The 26,193-nt window shown below is 35.0% G+C and overlaps 1 protein-coding gene across 1 annotated transcript in view; it reads left to right on the forward strand.

Annotated features, from left to right (window-relative positions):
- Positions 1-421: 421 nt before the first annotated feature.
- Positions 422-26,193, forward strand: part of LOC140045175 (fibrocystin-L-like) — a 53,749-nt gene continuing 27,977 nt past the window's right edge. Inside the window, exons 1-20 of the mRNA XM_072089974.1 lie at positions 422-647; positions 1,296-1,376; positions 2,263-2,404; positions 5,452-5,539; positions 12,399-12,456; positions 13,399-13,504; positions 14,498-14,551; positions 14,871-14,938; positions 15,622-15,735; positions 16,065-16,311; positions 16,625-16,850; positions 17,792-18,043; positions 18,354-18,701; positions 19,447-19,571; positions 20,437-20,609; positions 21,670-21,963; positions 22,709-22,866; positions 23,589-23,711; positions 24,783-24,891; positions 25,373-25,582. Coding sequence (XP_071946075.1) covers positions 608-647; positions 1,296-1,376; positions 2,263-2,404; positions 5,452-5,539; positions 12,399-12,456; positions 13,399-13,504; positions 14,498-14,551; positions 14,871-14,938; positions 15,622-15,735; positions 16,065-16,311; positions 16,625-16,850; positions 17,792-18,043; positions 18,354-18,701; positions 19,447-19,571; positions 20,437-20,609; positions 21,670-21,963; positions 22,709-22,866; positions 23,589-23,711; positions 24,783-24,891; positions 25,373-25,582 — 3,016 coding nt within the window. The 5' untranslated portion in view covers positions 422-607. The remainder of the gene's footprint in view (positions 648-1,295; positions 1,377-2,262; positions 2,405-5,451; positions 5,540-12,398; positions 12,457-13,398; positions 13,505-14,497; positions 14,552-14,870; positions 14,939-15,621; positions 15,736-16,064; positions 16,312-16,624; positions 16,851-17,791; positions 18,044-18,353; positions 18,702-19,446; positions 19,572-20,436; positions 20,610-21,669; positions 21,964-22,708; positions 22,867-23,588; positions 23,712-24,782; positions 24,892-25,372; positions 25,583-26,193) is intronic.

Below are 26,193 nucleotides of genomic sequence, written 5' to 3' on the forward strand. Positions count from 1 at the left end.
AACTTCAGTTGATTTCAGACAAATCCATAGTGGAAAATTGAAATATAATTATATATATTATTTGACAATTTGGACATTGGCTAGTATACAATAAGCGTTTTCACGCTTGTATTTGGCATAGAAACGTAAACAACTTGTTCGAATAAGAGAGGACCTTTTTTGCTATGGCATGTTTATTGTGTGGGTGTCAGAAGTTTGACTTTTACCCACTTACGGGAATAATTGCACGTTTCAATAATAAAATCCGGGTCGAAATCCGCCCTAAGCAACAAAACATTAATAAACATAAAATATCTTTTATAAAGAAACAAAAAAAGCAAGGAAATTTATCACCCGGTCATGCACATAAAGTGTTAATCTTCTAAAAGCTATTCACCCGTTAACGATCATGCGCACAATGTCTAAATCGGCAGATCAGCAGTTCCGCTAATAGACTGACTGGGATCGAAGAAGAAAGCAGTCATTCCAATTTGCTCGACGGCATTTGTAGACTCAATCGTTACGCTGTCCGTATAACTGTCTTTTATTTTTATTGTGATTTTTTTTTGAAATTATACTTGGAAAACAAGTGTTATAACTGTCAACGGTGGGGGAGGGTATAACGACTATGTTGCGAGTCGCTATTATTTTCTTAACTGCCTATCTAGGTAAGTAGTTCTTTAACTAAGTTCCATATGCATTTTTATCGATTTTTAACACAGTGAATAAAAGATATGTACTTCACATTGTAATGATAATTATTATTAATATTTATTGCCCAACATGTTTTTATCAACAACAAAAAATAAATCTGCAATTATCTCTTAAGGCTATTCAGATCACCGCACTTACAAATTTTGTTTATAATACTTGTTTTGCATTGTAATACAATGCATCTTCTTCTTAACTGTCCCTCTAAAAAAAATAATGTTCACAATTTTTGCTGTTGAATATGCCATTTTATATTCTCACATAATTGTTATTCACTTTGATAACAAAAAATTGAATAGAAAAAAAAACTTGACAGAAAATGTAATTTAAAGCAAAAAATAGTTTGAGATTTTGGTTGAAACTTGGCCTACCTGTTTATTGTGTCTTTTCTGAAGTGAAAATAGTATTTTTGTTTTGCCTTTTTTTTTCTAAGGAAGTGAGTAACTTTATTAAACTAAAAAATGGCCTATTCAAAGTCTTCATTTTTCATGATTTTGGAGCACAATGCAATTTTAATTTTAGTGATATTAACTAATGAATAATTACATAGGTGTATATTACCCAGAAATGCATTTATTCAGTGTTTTGTTCTCCTAATTACAAAGGGCTTGCTGTACGAGTGTATGATATTACACCAAGACGTGGTAGCTTGGAAGGTGGCACGGAAATAACCATCAACGGGATTGGTAAGTAGGCCTACGGTTTGATTTATAATTTACGAGAATACTGCGATGAATTATTTGTAAAGCTTGGTTCCCACTAGGACGCGTCTCGCCCTTTCGTTTTTCGTCTATAGTGGGAACGGTTACTTAGCCAGGATTTGTTTGAAGGCCCGAGAAAACTCCATGAGTTATGTTACACCCAATTTCACGATCAAACATCGCAGGTTTGATTTCATAATTGTGGGGTCAAACACAATTATTGAAAAGACATTTCTTAAGCGTGGTTCCCACTAGTGACGCAACGTAACGCAACCTCGCAACGTAAGAAAATGCCATTTCAATAATTGTATTTGCCCCCGCCTTCGTGAAATCAAACCTGCGATATTTGCAGCATCATTGCGTCGTCGGTTCCCACTTGTGATTACGAAATACAGCACTTTGCGTCAATACGTCGCTGCGTTGCGTCCTAGTGGGAACCACGCTTTACGTTGCGTAGGTTGCGTTACGTTGCGTCGCTAGTGGGAACCAAGCTTAACCTGGATGCGCGGGGATACACGTACATTAGGCAGCACCTAACTAGAATTCCATAATTTCGTAAGTGCCGTAAGAACAATCTTGCATGTCACAAGTAGGAACCAACAACGTAAAACACGCGGAACCGCAGAAGTATATTCAACACCGTTTTCTGCTTTGTAGGCCTATACGTGGCAACAGTGATGATTCAACTTGTAGGAGGGGGATGCGAAATTGATAGAAGAGTATTTTCTTAGTTGCATCATTACGTCGCGGCGGGATTTTGTTTTCTATTGGAAACCAAGCTTTGGCTTTAATAAAAAATCTTAAATCCGTCCCTACCCACGTGGCATGAGAGGGTATAAATGACTAATTGACTTTCACTTATTTTTGACAGGTTTCAGCGAGGACCCTTTCAATTTCGGGGAAGGAAATGAACACAAAGGCAATTTGGTTTACTTAAATTCGTCAACTAGTATCGTGCAGTGTGACGTCATAGCGTACAAAACTACAACCAAAAAAATTATATGTGAAACCAGGTAACAGGTTTATGTCAGGTTACATTTATGATAACAATTTTTCCTGCCATGCGACTACTAGGCCTACAGCAGTTCTCCCTGAGAAACATTATGATCATGTACATTCTATCTGCCTAGTTTTGAATAATGGATGAACGTTTCTCGGTCAGTAAGTGTAGATGAAATATGTACGTTGAAACGGTAAACTGTGGGTTCTAGACTGTAATAGTAAAAAAAAAGATAAATATGTTGGCACATACGGCGTTTCATATGTATAATACTTTAGCTCACAAACTCTAAAATAAAGAATAAAATGATTGCAAAAACGCTTTGCACAGCTCAGCAACTTAAGTTATTTCAAAAAAATTATCAAAACAAATAAGAAAACTGTTTACAGTATTTATTGCTGATAGATGTATGGTTATTTATTATATTTGTAATCTTTAAAAAATGTATCTATGTAATAATGTCTATCTTATTTATAATGCATGCTTAAAGCACAACATTTTGAAACCGAAACATCACAGTTTTTTGTGCCGTTTTTCCGTTTTCCACCGACAAAAAAAAACAAAAAAACAATAAACAAGAGAACCGTTGCTGTTAGATGTATGGTTACTTGTTTAAGCTTGATTGTCACTTTAAAAATGTATCTATAGGCTTAATATATTTATTTGTACATGCTTATAAATACTAAGCACAACATTTAGAAATCGGAAAATCACAGTCACATGGTTCGTTTTGCGCATAAACGGAAGAAACGCCATTTAAATTCGTTGGTGATTTCTTTTCCATTATTGAACTAACGTGTATTTTCCATGAAACAACATGAAATAAGTTTCTTGGGCTGCATAAAGCTTGGTTCCCACTAGAACGCAACGCAGTGATGTATTGACGCAAAGTGATGTATTGCGTAATCACAAGTGGGAACCGATGACGCAACAGTGCTGCAAAAATCGTTTTGGTTTGATTTCATGCAGGCGGGGGCAAACACAATTATTGGAAGGGCATTTCTTACGTTGCGTATGTTGCGTCGCTAGTGGCAACCAGGCTTAACGATTATTCGTTCGTTCACTCATTTCATTCATTCGTTCATTTATTCGTTCGTTCGTTCATTCGTTCATTCGTTCGTTCGTTCATTCATTCGTTCGTTCGTTAATTCATTTGTTCATTCATTTGTTCGTTCATTTGTTCATTAATTCGTTAATTTACTAACGATGATGAAGTGAAGTGATTGTGAAATTAAATTGCAGACTATTATGGTTTAAATTAAACCATCACAATTGAATGAAAAGAGAAGAATACATGGTAAATCACATGGAAGTGCACAAATTACAACAACTTACTTTTATGTTCACGGGGTAAAGCGGTTTGGATCCCGTGTTAAAACATAGAAAATGCAATTAATTATTAACACCCACCATCAATCAGTATTGAACCTGGTCCTGTTGTGATCACAGGGTGTGTACTGTATAAAGCGTTAAGTATGATAGGTAACGCTTTATGTGTTTATACAGTACACACACTGTGGTCATAACATGTCCTTTTGAATACTATTTACAAACCACCTTCAACTAACGTAAGTAGGTATGCTTGTCCCATTTGAGTGTTTTTTATGTAAAGTTTATGGTAGGTACCGCCAAAACAAAGAAACGAAGTGACCACAAAGTCACACACGTAGGAAATTTAAGAAAGTATTTTAAATATTAGTAATTTCGATAAAAAAATACTTTGATATATGTTCTACCCTTATAAAGGAAGAAACACTGTATTATTATAGAGCTTTCCATTTGCGACGACCGACAGACCGACCGACGCTGCAACTTTAACTTCGATAGGCCTACGTTTCAGAATGTAACCATAGACAAGTGATTCATGAAATACCGTACATTCCCATCTGATTACAACCGGGTGTATCGGATTTATTTTGCGTATGAACGCAGGCCAAGCTCAACTTCAATTTAACTACGCCAGAGAAGAGACCATGTGAACACACCGTAGTGGCAACCAAATAGCTGGTGTTTGTTTGTTTCTTTATTTCCATTCACAACAAAATAAAACCATTAACATACATAAATATTCATTACAAAAATGAAAGAATGGAAAGGGGGAATCTCTGAAGCACAGCTTATAAGTAGAAACCCCCTGTTACAAAACAGTTTATAAATAGTAATATGAAAAAAAGGCACAACGGCATAGGCAAACAGAATGTAACTTTTAAGAAAAAGAAAAAAAAAAGCAAACAAGTTTCTTGTTTTTTTTTTATCTTAAAAAAAAAGATTTCTCAGAGAGTAAGATGTAATTGTAAAAAGAAAAAAAAACCTGTTCTAATCAGAGTATTGCAAAAGTAATTTATTTTTTTATTTTATTTTAAAAGTTATAGGATTCTTAAGTAACTTAAGAGTCTCAGGTATATCGCCAAAGTTCAACCCCTTTACTAACTAAACTTAATGATTTTTGAGTGGTTCTTTTAAATTGTGGGTAGAAATGGTGTTTTTGTCGCGTGTATTTATCGTGGACAGCTGTGCTTTACGTGTGTTAAAATCTTCCCTTGTGAAAATAGCACGTACCGTAAGATCGATTCTAAAGCTTGGTTCTCACTTGCGACGCAAAGTAACGCAATCTACGCAACGTAAGAAAATGCCCTTCCAATCATTGTGTTTGCCCCACCTGCATGAAAACAAATTTGCAATTTTTACAGCACTACAATGGTGCGTCGTCGGTTCCCACTTGCGATTACGCAATGCATCACTTTGCGTCGATACGTCGCTGCGTTACGTTGCGTTCTAGTGGGAACCACGCTTAATAGCCAATTTACACCGACGAGCGGTAACGGTACTTAGCGGAAAACCGCATAGTTAAGTATTCAACGTAGAATCTGTATCCTATCGAGCGGAAACCGCCAGTCCGCTCTCCGCGTTGTATGTAAAAATGGTCTAGATTTTATATTATACCGTTACCGCTCGTCTGTGTAAATTGGCTTTAAGAATTAATTTTGAAAGTGACTTACAAAATAAGAAGAGGATTCACACCTTTTCCATTACTGTTTTTATATTTTCATTTCTTTTAAGGGCTGCCATCCCTGGATATTACACGATATACGTCCTCGTTGATGGAGTCGAAGGACATCAATGTAACTATGGCTCTTGCACATTTCAGGTACGTCTAATCTATTCTGATTGTCGAGAAATATTACTGGTTACTCCAAAACTCTTGATTCAAAGTGAATTGGAAATGATTGTGTAGGCCTATCTATAGAAAATAAAAAAAACTGTTTTGTAATATCCCACAGTTTAGGTTCTAGACAAAAATGGCGACTAATTATTGGTAAAAAGATAATCATGTTTGCACACATGGCGTTTCATAGGCTACGCATTATACTTGAACTGGAACAGACAAACATTACGCACTAAACATTAAAAGGACAATGAAAGACTAAAAGTCTAGGTTCCATAATTAAATCAAATGTATAAAGGCCAATTTCAAACGAGCAGTAGCAGTAGGTGGAAAACTTGTCCTACTTAAAATCGGTATCATCCTGAGCGGGTTTCTGCTCCGCGTTCTGTGTGTAAATGGTCATAAGAATAACGTAGATTCTATATTTATTTTTTTCCGTTTACCTCTTCGGTTACCGCTCGTCTGTGCAAATTGGCCTTAAGAACACGTTTCATCATCACGTGATAGAAACTGTACAAGAGTAAACTCTATAAAGAAGACATTTTCGGGACCCAACTAAATAGCCTACCTCCCCCCCCCCCTCCCCCACCACTGATTTTAAACTTCCGGGAATCGATGGAGCAAGACTGTTTTAAACATAGGCCTAATAATTATTATTTTTTTTTGCAAAAGTGAGAGCTTCTAGAATTTCGTTTCTGACACAAAACAATAGTAGGGGCCTATAATCTATATTATAAGTGAGAGAGTTTGTCTGTCTGTCTGTTTGTTTGTTTGTTCGTTATACAAATTTTTGTTACTGCACATAATCTTACATATGGGGTATCAAAATGACCGCTATTGTACCGGGAATGTTCTAAGCTATATTTCAACATCATCCGCCACCTAGGATCCAAGTTAGGGACCAAAATGTGGTCAAAACCCCCACTTTCGATGTTTGTTCGTTATACAAATTTCTGTTTCTGCACGTAACCATACGTATGGGGTATCAAAATGATGGCAATTGTACCCGGAAGGTTTTAAACTACATTTAAAAAAATTCCCCCGACTCCTGGGGTTTTTGTGGGAGGGGTGGGTGGTGTGGTGGTTTGTGATGTCACATTTTTGCTACGGCTCGGGGTTGTAGGCTATCGAATTGTACAATATATACTACAAAAGTTTTGAATTATCCTCAGCAAGGCGTTTGGGGAAATATAGATATATATATACATATTTTAATCATTAACCAATATGACACCTATTCAATTACACATTTAGCAAAGTACTTTAACCATATCCAGCTATGTATCGGTCTCGTGGATTGTCTCATTACAGACATCCATACCTGTGTGAACATACACATGATGTTTACTGTTACTGTGTTCAACTACATCACCAATCCTCCAAGAAAAAAACGTCAATTGTGGGAGTAGAGAGTGGGGTTGGGAGATAGGGTTTGGGTTCAGGGGATTTTGCTTACACCAGAATTGTGGTTGGAAAATGTTAAAGTATTTAATCATCCATGGGAAGCAGATGGGACTTTGGGGTGGGGATGTAGGCCTATCACCATGACCGAAACTGTATTTGGAATGTTTTAAACTACATTTGAAAACTGCCACTGAGGGATTATGGGTTGGGAGTGATAATAACATAATTTGTACTGGGGTGTAGTATAGTAGGGGGAGGAGGAGCGAAAATACTAGCGTAATGAAGTAGCCTATTGAATTGTACTAGGAAAAGTTACTAAATTTGAACTGTCCGGGGGAGGAGTTAAGGTTTGTTGATGGTGGCTGGGGTGGTGAAAGAAGAAAGAAGGCTGGGGGAACATACACACGTTGTTTACTGTTACCATGCCTCCAAGGAAAAAACGTCAATTGTGGGAGAGTGGGGTTGGGAGATAGGGTTCAGGGGATAGTGGGGATTTAGCTTACACCAGGATTGTAGTAGGAAGCGGATGGGAGTTTGGGGTGGGGATGTATGACTATCACAATGACCGAAACTGTATTTCGAATGTTTTAAACTACATTTGACAACTGCCACTGAGGGATTATGGGTTTTAATTATCAGCCAATGTGACACCTATTCATTTACACAATTTACAACGTACTTCAACCATTATTAGACCCATCATAGCTATGGGGGGCCGCAGTATCTAAGTTAGATATTTTAATTATCAGCCAATATGCCACCTATTCATTTACACAATTTACAACGTACTTCAACCATTATTAGACCCATCATAGCTATGGTATACTCCTCTCAATTTGAAGCTTAGGTTGAATTGAATTTGTCCATCACTGGGAATAATTTGTTTTTAAGAAAGAGTATGGGGTGGTATTGAAAAGAGGGTGGAGGTTGGTGAGTATAGGCATATACTGGCGTCGGGTGTTATGTACTGAGAAGGCTGTAAACTAATTTTGAAACCCGCCCTGGGGCGGGTATAACTGCTAGTAATTAATAATACGTCTTGTGACAATGCAACTATTTTTGTTCACTTTCAAAGAAATTAAAAAATGAGGTTACGAAATATTTTTAGTTGACTACCCGAATGATTCGTGAACCGAAAAAAATAAAAGTATTTTCGGGTTTCTGACGTTTAGCGGTATTTGTAGTTTTTTATTTTCCAGTGTAAGCATACGTTAACCATTCGTGAACTATTAGGCCGATCCACAATACAAAAATATATATATTTTCGAGTTTCTGACGTTTGGTGGTAGATTTTTATTTTCCAGTTGGATATACAGTACATTTACCCTGTTGAATAATCTCATAATATAATACTTAACCGCTGCAATGTTGACAGTTGCTAAGCTACCATGACGTCATTTGACAACTCTTGATTAGTCGTGTTTGTGCAGACGCGGTGGAGCTAAAGCCTGGAAGAATTTCTTTCAAAAACCACACAATTGATTAACAACCTTGACCGAAGCCATTGTCTTGAATTTTGACAGTTAAGTGCATGCATTCAATTGATATTCAATTTATATATATTTATTCATAGAATTGTGTATCTATAATACCATGGCAACGAATTTAATAAATAATAGTACATATAGGCCGGTATATATGATTGCATAAGCAATATTATGGAGTGATTGTGTTTTTTTCTGATTATTAAAACACTTTGGATCATGTGATAATAATCTCTTTGGTCGCCGGTCGATGTCGTCGACTTCTGAAATGTGAAATGACAAGCGACAGTTCGAATAATCCATCGCTTGTGATTGGTCAAATCACTTACGTTGCGTTAAGTCCTCGTGTTGCGTATCTAGTGGGAACCAAGAATTAGCAATAGATTATTCAAACTTTTGCCCCTGTCATTGGTGGTCAACTAGATTGCGTAGCGTCTCTATGTCCTTGTGCTGCGTCCTAGTGGGAACCAGGCTTTAAACGTGCTTATTCTTGGTCTCCACTAAGACGTAACGTTAAGATGCAGCAAAACACGGATATGACTATTGTCATGCATCCAGGTTCTATAAATAAAGAAAGATATCAATCTGTAAGCGCAACTCAATAAAATTGACCAATCACGCGATAGCTCAATATCAGATGATCAACATTTCGTGATTCAAGGTCACGCAATAAGCGCAACACAATTAACTATTTAAAAGCAACAGTCTGGCAGAGATGATGCGTCACCGGTGATTGGTTAAGCTTGGTTCTCACTATCGATGATCGACGCAACGTAACGCAATCTAAGAAAATGCCCTTCCACTCATTTGTTCCCCCCCCCCCCCGGCGCCTGCGTGAAATCAAACCTACGATGTTTGCAGCACTGTTGCCTCGTCGGTTCCCACTTGTGATCGCAATACAGCACTTTGCGTCGATAGGTCGCTGCGTTGCGTTCTAGTGGGAACCACGCTTTAATTGCTTGTATTACTGTACGTTTTTCCGTTACGTTTTAATCCGATCTTTTGTTGTTCAACGACAAAATGTCTGGACGTTGGGAACCACATAGTATAAAGTTCGTCTGCATATCAAACAAAACCAAATTCACTCCTTATAGACCTATAGAAGAATTTGATACATTATTTGCACCTAAGAGTTATCTTCTATTTTTTAATTTCTAAAGCCTTTATTTAACGTATATTATGAAGGTGGTATAATAAAATGACCTTGTTTTGACAACCTCCCTGGAAATTATGAATTAGTAGTTCGACACACTTCCATTCGGTTTGTTTTTGACGAGGTATGAAATCGATAATCTGCCTTATCTTTTGTTTGACTCATCGTTTGGTTGGTCAACTGGAATGAGAATTCCATTAAATATTGTTACAATGATTATTTTAGGAAATTTCCTGTTGTGGATTAACAGTTGTCATAGGAAACAGAAAACAACCACAAAACAAATCATGTGTTGGTTTCAATACCATAGTTACACAAAAATATTTATAATTTATTGCTTTTAAAAATAATATTTTGAATTGTTCTATATGCCATAGTTACAAATACAAGTAAGCATTAATTATTGTGATATATTATAATTTGTTATGGTAACGCAACGACAATTTGGCCTATACTGTATTTAAACAAATTATATAAAATATAATATTGGTAGGCCTAGCATAGAAAAGCATCAGATATGGTTTAAAAATCAATGACAGAAAGGGGAAATTCCGAACGAACGATAATTGCTTATATAAAAATGGAATACAATACCCCAATAGTCACTGATAATGCAATATTATTGGTTGAATTATTGTTGTTATTTTGATGTTACACACCGATAACCCGTCCGTAGACTTGTTTCCCCGTGGGGTCCTTCTAGTGGTGGTGAATGTTCAGTAAACCAGATGACCCCCTGGCCCTACTAGCGACGACGCAACCTATGCGACGTGGGAAAATGAACTTCCAATAATTGTGTTTGCCCCCGCCTGTGTGAAATCAAACCTGAGATTTTTGAAGCACTGTTGCGTTTGTCGGTTCCCACTTATGATTACGCAATACATCACTTTGCGTCAATACACCGCTGCTTTTGCGTTCTAGAGTGGGAACCACGCTTTTCCGAAAGACGGCGCGTTATACTGTACATTCCAACCCGCAAGTTGGCATGGAAGAGAACGGCGATTTGATTCAAATCGCGTACCAAAGGTAATTCCCCACCACAGTGACCACCACACCATTTTAGCCAACTGCGCTATAGGCTACCGCTCGCGGATATTTCTTATCGTACATAATAGTTGGGGACCGTCACAAATAAACATGAATATTCATTACTCATATCCATTGTGACGACGTAAGAATTGATCTTACTACAATTCACTAATGCAAACGATTTTTTTGTCGATGTATGGGGTTCGAATCCCATGAGCAACTTCTTTTTACTTTATGGGGAGAATAAGGTAATCTAAATGGTTAGCTTAAGTTATATATTTATTTATTTATCAATGTACACTCCTTGATCTTTCTTGCTCTAATTAATGATGCCATGCAAGACTCGCCATGTAAAACTTGGAAATATGTAGATGATTTGTGCATAGGTCAGATAGTAAAAAAGGATGTAATTTCCTCAATTCAGAATGATGTTGCTTTACTGAATGTATGGTCTAATGAAAACAAACTAAAACTTAACCTAACTAAATGTAAAATGTATTTTAACTTTCAAAGAAATCAATATGAACATGAACTCCTTTTCATTGGTAATGCTACAATTGAAATCGTTAATGAAACTAAGTTACTAGGTTTATGGATACAAGCTAACCTCAAATGGGACCGTAATGTTAAAGAAATTGTATCCAAAGCCAGCAGACGTCTGCCTATATTATGTAGATTAAGAAAGTTCAATCTTCCGAAATTTGATCTTGTAGATGTATTTAAGAGTTACATAAGACCAAGTGTTGAATATGCTGTCCCAGTATGGCATTCTAGTCTCACTAAGAAACAAAGTGATAGGATAGAATCTGTCCAAAAAAGGGCTTGCAGAATAATATTGTGTAATGACTACATATGTTATGACCAAGCGCTCAATGATCTTTCTTTAGACACTTTATCTGATAGAAGGCGTAATCTATGCTATAAGTTTGCTCTGAATTGTTCAAAAAGTATTCATTTTGGAAAATGGTTTCCAGTGAAGAATGTAAGTAACATGAAACTAAGACGTGTAAAGTATCAACAACCCAAATGCAGAGTTGAAAGATATAGAAAAAGTGCAATACCATACCTTATCTCGCTTCTAAATGAATAATCGGTATATATCACCCAGTACAGCTTTGCGATTCTTATTGATGCTTTTAGGTGTTTTTTTTTTTTTTTCTATTTTAATATTTTAAGCTAAACTTTTTGAATGTTCCTGTATTGTATTTCTTGTGTAAATTGCCTCCTTTTTTATATATTATTATCATTGGTTTTATACTTTTATACAAATTTTAATATTGAACAAATGTAAATATCTTTGTAATTCAGCTAAGGCTGCGATAATGATATTGAAATAAATGAAATGAAATGAATATTTAGGAAGTAGTTCGGCTATCTTTCACAGAGTCCCCAACTAACTTATGTACGAACAAAAATCGCATGCTGCTCTCTGAATACATTTATTTAGCCCACTTCATATGAGATAGACAGATGTCCAATTTTTGAATTTGTTGGTGTGGAGCTCTTGTCTTGGTTTATCTCAAAAGATTTTTAATTTATTAATTAATATTTATTTCAGTATTTAATTTATAAAAGATAAGAGGACGAGATCTATAATTAGTGGGAAATGTATAGAAGACGTACACACAATATAGAATTACTCCTCATTGAGAAAATCTCATTAGGGGACGACATGTATCCGTGAAATGAACAATAATAATATTAATATTGTTTTTTATTCAGGTGGTCCTTTGTAGAGGCTCTACTTATTACTCTCTCTGTTTTTTTTTAGTATCGTGATGACAAAACACCAAAAATATCGAAAGTCTACCCAAGAGCAGGCACTCCAGGTACATACGTCAATCAGTTCGAGTTTAGTGTCATAGGCCATGTTTCCGCAGACAAAAATGAACCGATATTTTATTATCCGATAAACAAAATCATCGTTATGGCTGCGGAAACAAGGCCGCCATAGTAGTCGGATCATAGACAAACGTCTGTCTATGATTGGTCGGATATTAGAGAGCGTCGTCGACGCAAGTGAGTGTACTGATTGCAATTTTGGCGTTTCATAAACGACGTGTCAAGTCAAGCGTGACGACGTTTTGTTTATATTTTTCCGGGATATCTGGCGGCGTGTTTAAAAGAACGAGCACATTATTTAAGTCTATAATTAAAAGATACTAGATAATTGATACCAGATACCATGTAGGTAACGAAATATGTACATGTTGTTTTCAGGTGATACTAGGCCTAGCTAGGAAGGAGGCTCTAACCCTTTAGAGTTAGAGAGCTGCGAGAGCAGCACATCTAGCCTATATATAGGCTAGGCTAGGCCTACTAGCTAGGTAGAGTAGAGAGTACTTTTTTAGTTGTTTAGTACTACTGTACTACTAGTACTAGGCCTAGGCTAACTAGGGCTAGCCTAGATAGTAGTATTAGTATTACTAGCCTAGCCCCAAAACTAGCCCTACTAGGCTATTATATATGGTAGCCGATCACTCTGGTCGCCGTCGTGGGTGTCAGTTTGCTGTGCGATGTTATTTTATGCACTAGTCTATAAAGGCTAAAAAAACAAGCCAAATTGAATAGGCTTAGACTAAGCCTATTCAATTTGGCTTGTTTTTGTGTTTTCCTTCCCATTTGACCTGATTACCACTCATCATATTCTTTTACTAACTTTTGATTCACTGTTGATGTTTAGATTAGGCTATTAGTACTACTAGTATTTTATCATTTGAAGAAGTATATTTAAGTTGCATTCATTAATGATTTATTTATTATAATTACAGATAGTCCGGTGAGGGTTGATGGATTCATTGTATCTGACGTTGTAACTGACGTCCAAACACAATCTGAAGAGTATGAAGAATCAAACACAAATATTGAGCTCAAAAGGTTAGTAAACATTACAGTGAAGCCTTGTTTACACTATCAAAATTTATTGTGATGTGCCCATATATGGACATGATGATGTCATATCATCACCATATTTGGGCAATTCACACTTTAGTTTGATAGTGTGGACAGAGCTTAAATAAAAACAAATTCAAAATTACTTGCTAAAAGCAAATAAATCCTTCTAAGAAATGGTGATTATAGGCGATGGTCATTCAAGATAGATGATATAAAAAAAAATGGTTTTTTTTCTCCTAAAAAATAACTAATAACTAATTTCAAAAACCAATTTTAAACGCTTTAGTCTTTAACGCTGAGTATTTTTTACGTTGAGTATTTAGTTTATGGATAATTTTAAGCGATTAACATTTACTATTTGAAATGAATTTTCTCTTGATATTACATATTTTTATATGATTTACCATTCAAATAAAAAAAGTACTTTTTATAAAATAGAAAATAGATTTTCTGTTGACTGATTGATTGATTGAAATATATATTTATACTGGGTAACCTCTTCAGTCAAAGACTGGTCTCCCAGAGGGCCCAGTTGGTGATCAGTGGCTGTGATGTACTACTACACCGGGGTAACCCCCTACTCGTCTCGAAAGATGTACTAGGTTCTTTAAAGTGCACACGAGCAAGTGGTGTACACTGGACCTACGGTTTATAGTCCTTATCCGAGAAGACTCGTTCTACCACTAGAACCATGGAGTGAGTGAGCCTCGAACCCCTGCCCATGTTATGGCTACGTGATTACGGTTCCACTGTCTTAACCGCTCGGCCACTCACCCACAAAGGATTCCAAATCAAATATGCCAAGTGACCTATTTAAAGCTCTGTCTACACTATCAAACTTTATGTGACAAAAATGTGATGTGCTCATATATGGAAATGTGATGTCATCACTACCATATTTAAGTATTTTACTACCATATTTGGTTACATCACACACAGCTTAAAATGTGAATAATTTATTGGTTTTTTTTCCAGAGTGTTCATGGATGCTAGTATTTGTGACCTTATTAATCAGACATCCGGAACTGTGTAAGCATTATATTTTTTTAAATATATTTAGTGTTTTATTTTTTATAAAGAAAAAAAAAATATATTTCCACGATGCATGTAAAAGTGCAATTCATATCACAATATTTTTATTTCTTTTTATTTATTTAAAACATATTTAGGCAAGATAACATATTTCTGAAAATAAAAAATCAGAACATTTCTATTTAATAACAATGAAATGTGATGTGTCCATATATGGACATGATGATGTCATATCACATCATATTTGGGTATATCACTATCATATTTGGGCAAGTCAAACTAGAGCCTAATATTTAAAAATATAATTTTGTTGCAGATATGGAATTGACAAAGCATCAAATGGCTGGGGCAGCTTCTACTGTAAACCAAACAGTACTGTAGTCGGCAAGTATAAATTTTTTTATCCAATAATTAACATAATAAAAACAAATAAGTTCTTGTTAAAATTATTACTTAAATGTACACAGAATTTCACTTAAAATGGTTAAATATAGAATTTGGTATAATTCTGCTATAAAAAGCAACTTTTTTCAGTAGTTTGGTAGTTTAAACCCAATGTAATACCATATCTGGTGACTCCCTAGAAATTGAAAAAATGAATAAAAACACCAGAAACGTAAAATTCAATTTATATTACCTATATTTAGTTATCTGATAATATTTTTTACCAAACTGTTTATTTTTCATAATTTTAGAGAAATGCCTCCCTATTCACAACCTGCCACAACAAGAATAGGATTTTACTGTGTATGTGAACTGAAAAGAAAATGCTTATTTTCAACACAATATCTAAATAAAATCCAAAAAATTATGAAACATAGTGAGAAATATCGATAATTGTTGGAATGCCATTATTGATAGAAATGTCTTACCTGCACCTGGCCTTTTGATTCAAGATTATTATTTATTTATGTCTATTGATTTTCTTTGTGCTGCCCATAATATTTTGTATTTTTAGTATGTACATACAATGCTCTCAGCTTTTGCTGCGTTTTGTATTATATTTTTATACCAAAATAAATAAATAATTTATTTATTATGTTTTTGTTATATACTGTAACTTGCAGATTCCAAAAAGGTCTCCTTTTTAGTGACTTCAGAATATGGGCATTCTTACACATACACGGACGCCCTCACCGTTAGTTACACCAGAGATATTTATTTGTTCCAATTATACACTGGTAAGTTTACAAACTACAGTAGTATGTTCTTAATGTCATTTTATTTGATTTATGGTAAATGCACCTTTTCCATTGTTGTGTCGTCTCTTTGGAACTAAACTCAAACTTTCACCCACTTTTAATTCATTTAAAATTAATTTAAAAAATTTAAGGATCAAGGATTTTTTTTTTAAATTAACGCAATATAAATGTTGGAACCTGCATTAATTGTCTCCCCCATTGTCTTTGCCAACATAATAAGACATTTTGGTAGAAGCATTGTCATCATCGTCTCATATAAACGTCAATCCTTTTTATTGTCATAAAATGATAATTTTCTCATTTTCCAGATGTTACCAGCGTATCACCGAACACTGGAAGCCTAGCGGGCGGTACAATACTCACGATAGAGGGAAATTACTTTGGGGGAAATATTGAACAAGTTGATGTTAAAGTTGGAGGCGTAGCTTGTGAAGTACTGGAAGTAACAGACACTGTAATCAAATGTAGAACCGGTCCGCAGCCTGCTAACCAGACAACATATCCTGGAAATAGAGGGATGTTTAGAGAAGTCTGGAATAAAACTAGCGTACATGCGTACGTTTTTTTTTCCAATCTTTTTTTATGCTTCAGTGTGGCTCACCTTAACTTTGTGACTTTATTTCAGTAACGTTTCCCAGCTTGAAGCGCAAAAAATTAATATATACTGTATTACACTATTTTTGGTGTTTTTTGCTAATTGTTTAAAGTGTTTCTTATATATTTATAAATTGACACACAGGCATAGAACAAATTCTAAACTTTCTGGTGATATACTGAAAATTAATTCAATTTGAATATGATAACAAAATCTGCCCCATTTTAAAGATATATAGAAGTAAATGATAAACCATATTATCTTATGTTACAGGGATTTCTCAAATGCAAATTTCAGTACTACAACAAGCGACTATTTCAGTGAGATCATTGACGAGTTCAGTTCTCCTGAAGTACCTTCGTTTGGCGAGACGGATTATTATTATACCCGTTACACCGGTTACTTTGTCGCCCCCTACACCGGCGAGTTTAGATTGTTAGTTGACAGTGATGATCAATCCCAGCTGCTTTTCAGCATGTCTGAAAACCCAGACAACTTGGTAAAAATATATACTTTTTAATTTTAAGCTCACATACACTATCAAACTTGTGACAAAAAAATGTGATGTTCCCATACTATATGGAAATGATGATGTCATATCACTGCAATATTTGGGCACATCACAATTTTTTTTTTCAAACTAGTTTGATAGTGGAGACAGCTTTTATACTACTATTAAATATTTCCACCTAATTTTGAAGGCAACCAAAACTTAGACCTTAGGATATTTTGGGGATTCTTTTCTACGAGCATTGACATTAAATAATACACAAATAATGAATATTTACGAGTCCAATGGTACAATTAATTTCATGATGTGAAATATGAAAGGTTATATTTTCATGAGGCAAAGCCAAATGAAAATAAAAAAAAATCTTCTACCGAATGAAATTATTTATTTCATTGCATGAAAATAAAACATTCATTAAAATTGTAGTGCTCCAATTTTTGACTTGGAGTAGACTACAGATGGCGCACATGATAAGTCAGCAACGGCCTTGTGTTTGTTATTAATTCTCCAATAATGATATAATTATAGCGTCCACTATCATAAAATCAAAACTGTGCTTGTTCAGCAATTGTCTGATGTCGGTTGTTCAAACATTGTAATTTTGCCTGTTAAGAGATGTCTTTAATAATAATATTGCAGTTTTTGTATAAACCATGGGCTATTTGTTTCAAAACAGGTATGTAAAAAAAAAGTTCTAATGCGTACTATTGCACGCCATGTGACCCAAAATCGTCCAATCAAATTACAGGAATGTATTTAGGTGTAATATATAAAAACAGGTATGTACTGGCTTCGCTGTTTCTGAAAGACTTGCCACTTTAGGTTCAATTAAAATTAATTAAGAAACTTATTTATTTATAGCAAATTTCAGGATACAATGACGCTACTGTATATACATGTTAGATTATTATTATTTGTTTTTAATTTAGACCAAGATAGCTTATGTTACTGGGTGGTCCTCCAACTACTATAAGTATCCAGAACAAGTTTCAGAATTGCTAAATCTGGTTGGTGGAAACCGTTATTATGTGAAAGCCATTCAGAGGGAAGGAGGTGGAGGAGATCATTTACGTGTCGGCTTGCTTATGTACGATCTTCCATTTAACCATTCGGATCTTGGTGGCGCTTCAGATGAGAAACAAGTTATTGCTATTAGCTCTGTTGTACAGCCAGAAGTACAGGTGAGTACACATTTTACAACAAACAAAATAAAGTTTAGGCAAGGAGTTTTAGTATCAGCAAAAAAAATAATATAATTTTATAAATAATCGGCTTCAGCTTTAGCACATTTCCAACCCATGTAAAGTGCCTTTCAAACCTGCTCCAGCTCTAACACTGGAGCGGCAAATCAAATCACATCTCAAGGTTTCGTCTTCATGACACTCTTAAAGCTGCTCAGCTAGTTTGATAGTCTTGATTTGTACCAAACATATGCTAGGTCACATTAAGCCCGTCCAAAATCGAATGCGTTTTCTTATATTTTTTCATCAGGTAATAAAGTTTGACGTGGGAAATTCCACCGCCATCAATAATTTTGTATTGACACTTGATGGTGTCGACAGTGATGCTCTATCCAGTTCATCATCTGCAGAAGATGTTCGAAATGCCATCTTGAAAATGGCTGCTGTCAAATGTACCCGGACTGAAGGTGGCAATACATATTACGCAGTAGATTATGAAGAAACTCCTGCATACCATACCGGCAACCTTGTACGAGATACAGAGCCGTATTGTGGCCATGTTTCTTTGAGGTCTCCTGGCTACGTGTTCTGTGAGGGAAGGAATGAAGATCCCGATGGTGAAGACCTAGAGCCCTTCCGTGTTGATGCATTTCAATGGGTAAGAGACATTACAAAATACCATAGAGATATTATAAACAACTGGAGGGTTAACACCTATAAAATTCAAACTTAAAAGCTTGCAGCCATTATTAGGAACTTTTGATTGTACATGATGACCAGAGATGACAATAATGTTTGTCTGCATTGCATGTGTTATATAAATATTCTTTATTTCATTGATAAAGCTATGAAAAATGATTGATGTGCAAACAGTCTTTTTCTAGTAGTGGTTTTTGTCGTCGACAAATCTCTTGTGTCCTTATCATGTTGCTAATAACTAACAAATACAGTACAGTATATGTCAATGAAAATACAAATACAGTAGAGGCCTGTTATTCTGTATGCCCATGTTTTAACTTTGACAACAAGGAAACTAAACTTAAAGCTCTGTATACCCATATATGGACACGATGACATCATAGCATCACCATATTTGGGCATATCACTACCATATTTGGGTACATCACATTTTTTTTGTCAAACAAGTTTGATAGTGTAGACAGAGCTTTATGCTTCTTTTATCCATAAACGGTATTGTAGTTTAAACTTTATGTTTTGCAATTATAACCAAAATATATTGTTTATTAATCTTGGAAAACAAACCACAACAAAAGAATGACAAAAGCTTCTGTCACCGAAGGCGTGCCTCTCCAACAGTATAGCCAGAACACACAAATAATAATTAATTAGATAAAAACAATTTACAGTTTAAAATAATTTATTAAAGGATTTTTTTTATTTAGATTTGTTTCGCATATAAGGGTGGAATTTCAAACAAAATACGCTTTAGAGTTAATTGGGATTATGATGGAAGCAGAAGAAGTGACAATAGGGATTATTATATTGATGGCATCAGCAGCAGTACCAGGTAGGAACAGGTCATATTATGTTGGTATTGGTGAATTCTTAATCCACGGTTGTGTTTGCCTCATGAATTATTCATTAGTCAAGAGGTCATACACAATCTTCATAGTAAAGGGAAAAGGCAACTTATATCCACCAACTGTCTTGAACCCAGAGGATTAGGCAATTTGTCTTGCCGCTTTAAGCTCTGTCTACACTATCAAACTTTCTGTGACAATGCAATGTGATGTGCTCATATATGGACATGATGATGTCATATCACTACAACAATTTGGGTACATCAATACCATATTTGGGCACATCACACAAACTTTGATAGTGTAGACAGAGCTTTATAGGGATATAAAACTCTAATTCCATTTTGAAATGTTTTCAAAAAAAGGAACGATACTTTGCTAAAACTTGTCTAAAAAAAATCATGAAAAACAAAGGTAGTCACAAACCTGTTTACCTGAACTAAAAACAAAAATAAGCTGAACTCCATAATTTAAGACTTATTGATTTGCAATAAGTGATACATAATTGTAATCATATCAGCTAGTGAATTCATTTATTTCTTCAGAAGACTGTTCTGTACCATAACAACCAAATCATGAAACTGAATATTAATTTTAATTACCTTTTAAATAGATTTATTTTAAACTGTATGCATACTTTTATATATCTATGTATCTATGTAACTTTTTGTCTGTTTTTTTGTGTATCTATGTAAAGCGCCTTTGAGCATGTTATTTCATGAAAAGGGCGCTATATAAATGTGGTATATTGTTATTATTATTATTATCAACACATTCTCAACCTTTCTTTATTTCCTTTTGGACACACATGGTGTAACTTTATTACCATTCCGTTTTTATTGTTTTTAATAGCTGGCAGCATACATGTTTTCAAGTAGTGGAGTATATCAATAACGATGGGTGGATTGGAAACTCAGCTACAGAGGGAACACATTTTGAAATTGAAAGGATAACATTAAACAAAGAAGATGGTGCAGATGAATTCTACATTGATATGTTTGAAATCGCAAAACAAGAAGTGAGATGTAAGTATCATAAGTTGTTGATATAAAGTTGCGGTACACAAGGTGTATATAGTTCTGAAAAGAACTTTTGATCACCCTCAGGAATGAGAGAGAATTCAGAAAATCCTGGAAACTTGGAATATAAGTGCAATAGAGTATCACGGTGTGACATCACAACGGTAGAGGGCGCTGCATGGTTGCTAGCCAAACAAAAAAATGCGTTCAGCGCTACTATGTTGATAAACAGTAAAGATCTGTATTTCTATCAAATTGTACCAAATGTACCTTAGCTTGATTTTTTTAAACTTAAACTGTAGTTGAAGAAAAAATAGATTATTAGAAACAAATATTTAGTGATCTTTTGAAATTTTAGTTTGTTTTTATTAAAAATTATTAAGTTTTAAAATGACTACTTTAATAAGCCTATTCCAAACCATTGGTGACCTTGGAGTCACTCAGGCAGGCTGAACGCATTTTTGGTTGCGCTAGCACCACCTACCATGACGTCAGCACCGTGATACTCTATAGGGTGGAATTGGTGTGAAAGCTAAAAACAATATCAAGTTCACAGGGATTGAAAACAGCATTGTTTCTCAACAATGGTGAATGGAAACTAGCTATAGAAGAGCATTGTTTCCAAGCGTTAAAGAGTAATTATATTACTAGAGAGTTAACTCCAACTCAACCACCTCAAAACAAGTCGTAACAGAAAGGGATCATTGAATATGGCTGCATATATCATATATGCTAGTTACTACCACTACTTGGGTTCATTCTGTTGACAACATCAAAGAGTCAGACTTCTTCTTAGCAATTTCTATGACTAAAGAAATATATAATAATATAAAAGTAATATTATTAAGATATTCAATTGTTCTGAAAGCTTGGTACTTTATTTCTGGTTTGCTTACTTCATTGAGATCCAGCCACTGATACCCACAGGATTGTCATTTGTGAAGTGCTTATTTTGTTTGTATCTATCATTGACTTCTAGACACTGATATCGGCAGCTATGTCATTTTTTCAGTAATTTTCCTTTATTAACAAAATAATAATTTATTTTGGAATTTGTGTTTTTCAGATGATCGATCAGAAGAACCCGCAAGACCAAATGACATCCTGATCACAGACGTGACAGTGGAGAAATCTCCTAGTGAGTTCAGAGTTCAGTTCTATGCAGCCGACTGTGGAACTGACTATCCTCTGCTAGGGATAAAGGATGCCACAGTAGATCAAGGGTCTACAAGCGGCAACTCTGTGACTTTCAGTGACTCCTCATGGCCTGCCAGTGAAACGATTACTGTTGAAAGAGTTACTGCAGCCTCTTCACCGGTTACTGGAAATATTAAGATTTCTTGGAAAGGAAAAATAACAGGTAAATACGTTTTCATCGACCATAATTATTTGAAGATATTAAGCTGTAAAAATATAATTATATACTATATTTGTAAAAAAATTGTGGCTTGCATCAGCTTTGTGATATAGTTGATAAGCCCTAAAAAAAAAGCTCAGTGACACATTTATGGAGAGGTCCCAACTGGGTGCTATTCTTTTAAAAATACATTCAAACATAATAAAATGGGTAGGCCAGGCATTTTTTATGGGCATGTACATTGTGTATTTTGTTAATAACAAAAGGTGAAAAATGACACAACAATGGCACAATTCTTGCATTTAGTTGGCAGAATTTGCCAGTTAGTATTATAGCTTAAAAAGGTATTCAAATGTATGTACTATTGGGATGTTTGGGTATATCCAAAAAAATTGCACATTTAGCGGATTTTTCAGAAATATATAGGTCTATTTATGCAAGATGTCATTTCTCCCAAAGACACCTTGACATTTAGTGTTTTTTCCTATCAGTAAGAGCCAGGAGGCCTGCTTGACCCGGCTAGGTCCGCTTAACCCGGCCATGCCAGCTCGACCTAGCTATATCCGCTCCACCTGGCTAGGTCTGCTCAACCCGGCCATGCCTGCTCGACCTAGCTATATCCGCTCCACCTGGCTAGGTCCACTCGACCCGGCTAGGCCATATATGTTATGTTATTCTTTATTGAGAAATTAAATCAATCAGTTTCATTGAGAAGCCAAATCTAACAATGTTTTACATTACTTTACAGGCGTTATCAATATGGAAACCACTGCAAGTCAAATGAAAACAATTCTAGAGGATGCACTTGATACTGGAACACTAAATGTAGAAAAGTCTGGAGACTGCCTGGGATATAGCTGGACTGTTGAATGGCTTCAGCTTGGCGGTAATCATCCAGCTATGGAGGTAAAGGTTTTCATAAAACTAGGCTAAAGCCTATTCTCCACTAGGCGAATTTTTTTGCGTGAATCCAACGTTTTGTAGAGAAAAAAATGATGCAACCCTTTCCATTACAAGAGCAAATAGCTGCGATTTTCATGTTCATCGCGTGTCTGCTGATTTTTTCGATTCGCATTAGTGCTCATGAACGCATCATAGCTCATTCCCTGAGCTCTGATTGGTTGCACAATTTGTTTCTTCACAAAAAGTAGAAAAAATTCAAACTACTAATTTCGCTGTTCAAGCAAAAAACTCAAGGAGCTAGTATTTGTCGCAGAAAATGTATGACACACAGAAACTCGAATACGCATGAGCATAGTTTGGATCAACCTAACAGGACTGCAATGTTCCAGTATGTGTGCTAATTTATGTCGACATAGGGCAACAATTTGTGGTTACTCCTACTGTACGTTGTAGACGATGTGATTCACAAATTTGAAATTAAAAATGTGTGCACAAGCATGATCTCAACATATTGTTATTGTTACTTATGATAAATAGTTTCGGCTGGATGGACCCCCTCATTAAAAAAAATTGTTCATTAATATCATGGTTACTCGCTCCTCACATGCAAAGTGATTCAATTTTTTTTTTTTTTTTTTTTTTTTTTTTTTTTTGAGTTTGTTGTTGCATTCAATGCTTTCTGTCAATTTTATTTTGTAATCATATGTATTGCTGTTATTCTATAGTTCACTGAAACTGCGTTAAATGGCAATGAAGTAGAAGCGACAGTCACAACCGAGATTGATGGAGCTGTGACATTGTCACCAATCCCAGGAGACTACTTGAGGACTCCTCATTGGACCCCTCAGGTATGTAGTAATTGAATGTCGAGTCGAATGGCCAAGCAGTTAAGACAGGGGAATTTCAACAGGCTTAAAGATGTATTGTCCTCCAAAAAATTGAAAAATGAAGATTAATAAAATCAGAATTTGAATAGATTATTTTGTAGTTTCAATAAAGTTAATCACTTTTGTAGAAAAAAAAATGGAAAAAATAATGTTTTCACTTATAAAATGACAAAATAAATGGTTAAATTAAAATTTGACTATTTTTTGCTTTAAATTACAGTTTTTTAGGTAAATACATTTTTTTTTGATCCAATTTTTGGTCAAAGTGGATAACTATTATTTTACATTGCATATTCAAAATTGTTTAAGAATTATTTTTTTCATGGGGACAATACATCTTTAAGGAAATCCTTGACCATAGTTCTGGTGGTAGGAGGCGATGTCCAGTGTATACATCTGGAATTGTTTACAAGTTATCTAGTCCAGATGTATACTGTAGCACATAAAATATGTACACTACATATATATATTGGTTAGATGTTTTGCCCTACTCTGACGTAATTTGTACTTCATACTAAGTACATTTGGGAATATTGCCGAAAAAATTTGCAAGTAGTGCCAGGGTGGGCTCGAACCCATGACCTCCAGATCACTAGCCTGGCGTTCAAACCTCTAGACCACCGAGCTTGCGCGGATGGCTAGTGGTTAGATTCGAGCCCAAATTACTTAGAGTAGAGCAAAACATCTGACCAATTAAATTACTCAACTCCCTGACGCAAAGCTACTCCACAGTAGTTTAATACAATTACAACCCTATTAGTTTATTATAATCATGAATATTCATGAGGTACACAACTGGTGCTGTATTGTACTTTCTTGAATATATTTTGTCCAGATTTGAATGTATGTGGCATAGATCAATGAACATGATATACTAGGAGCAGTTTTATATTTAAAGTCTGTCCATATTGATGATGATTTTAATTACAATTTCAGTTTTTATTACAATTACTTTTTTAGGCTGAGGTAACAGTTAATGGTTTTATCTCCAGTTAATTACAATTACAGTTTATATTATAATTACTTTTTTAGGTTGAGGTAACAGTTAATGGTATTATCTCCAGTTGTTCCGAGGATGACTGTGAGTTTGTACACGATGAGGAGTATACTGCTATTATCACAGGCATAGATACTCATTCAGGTAAAGTGGCACATTTAAACACTTCTCTTGGGGCCTGTTTCCTCTGAGTCGTTAGTTGCAAAGTGATCTTTTAAAAATAAAAACAGTTTTGCAGAAAACTGCCTTTTTTGAAATTTTTCACTTGAAATAGGCCCTTAACCCTCAATCACACTAAACTTAATTTGGTCAAATTTAAATTCAAATCCGAACACTGAGGTTTAAATTAACCAAGTCCCATACTTAATTTAACCGACCATTTCCTGCCCAATAAAATTAACCATGCAGCTAAAAGTTCAATCCGAACGTGCAGAGTCAAGTGATGGTCAAATCGTCCAATGACATTGGGTAAAGTCCAGTGCGAACAAGGCTATAGTCTCATTTTTCCGGTCTTTGTTTCTGCTAATTTGTTACTTTTGATTGGCTGTGTAGTTATTGGTATATTTGAATAAATGTTTTTTGAAATTATTTTTATAACATGCCTTTTAAAATGTTTTTTATTTAGGATCCAACTATGACAGTACTTCGATTACGATTTCCGGAAGCGGGTTCGGTACAGATCAAAGTGATGTAGAGGTCACTATAGATGAAGCAGTCTGCGAAATTACATCACTGACGTCATCAGAAATCATGTGTGACGTTGGAAAAAATACTGCTGGCGAATATGAGGTCAAAGTTTATATTGCGCCGGATGGATATGCTTTAAGTGGTGATGGTATGTTCATAATAATAATAATAATGATTTTCTGAAATGGTGGCCCAATGAGCCAAATTGCATGTATATAATTATTAATATCACATTTCATTTATTTCACAATACTCATGATTTACAATAAATTGAGGAGCGCCCCAAAAAAAGCAAAGCTTATGAATAGATGCCTAAAAAAAATGTTTTAATAAAAAAAAAAATAATGATAGTGCAAAATTAGCATAGCAATATTTATTATTAAACATTGAATAAAAAGAGAAACTAGAGACACCATTTTTAATAGAACTTTAACCCAGTCATATTGTGCCATTAACAGAAGTCATATGCAAATCAGTCCAGTAATTAAGTTTACTATACACCAACAAAAAGAAAAAAACCCTCCTTCCTGACCTTTGATTCTAAATCCCTGGAAAACATGTTTCATAAAAATACATATATACGAAGGACAAAACTGTATAATAATATAATAACTAAATAATGAAACTATTTTTATAGTCACTTGCACTGATGAAGGGCTAGTGTTGCCTGAAAGCTCTGCTAACTGTTCTGCCTGTTTTACTTTATCGTTTTGATTTAGCTTTTTGCTTTTTTTTTTGTATCTCCATTGAGATCCAGCC

Source organism: Antedon mediterranea, chromosome 3 (assembly GCF_964355755.1).
Source record: "Antedon mediterranea chromosome 3, ecAntMedi1.1, whole genome shotgun sequence".
Classification (NCBI taxonomy): Eukaryota; Metazoa; Echinodermata; class Crinoidea; order Comatulida; family Antedonidae; genus Antedon; species Antedon mediterranea.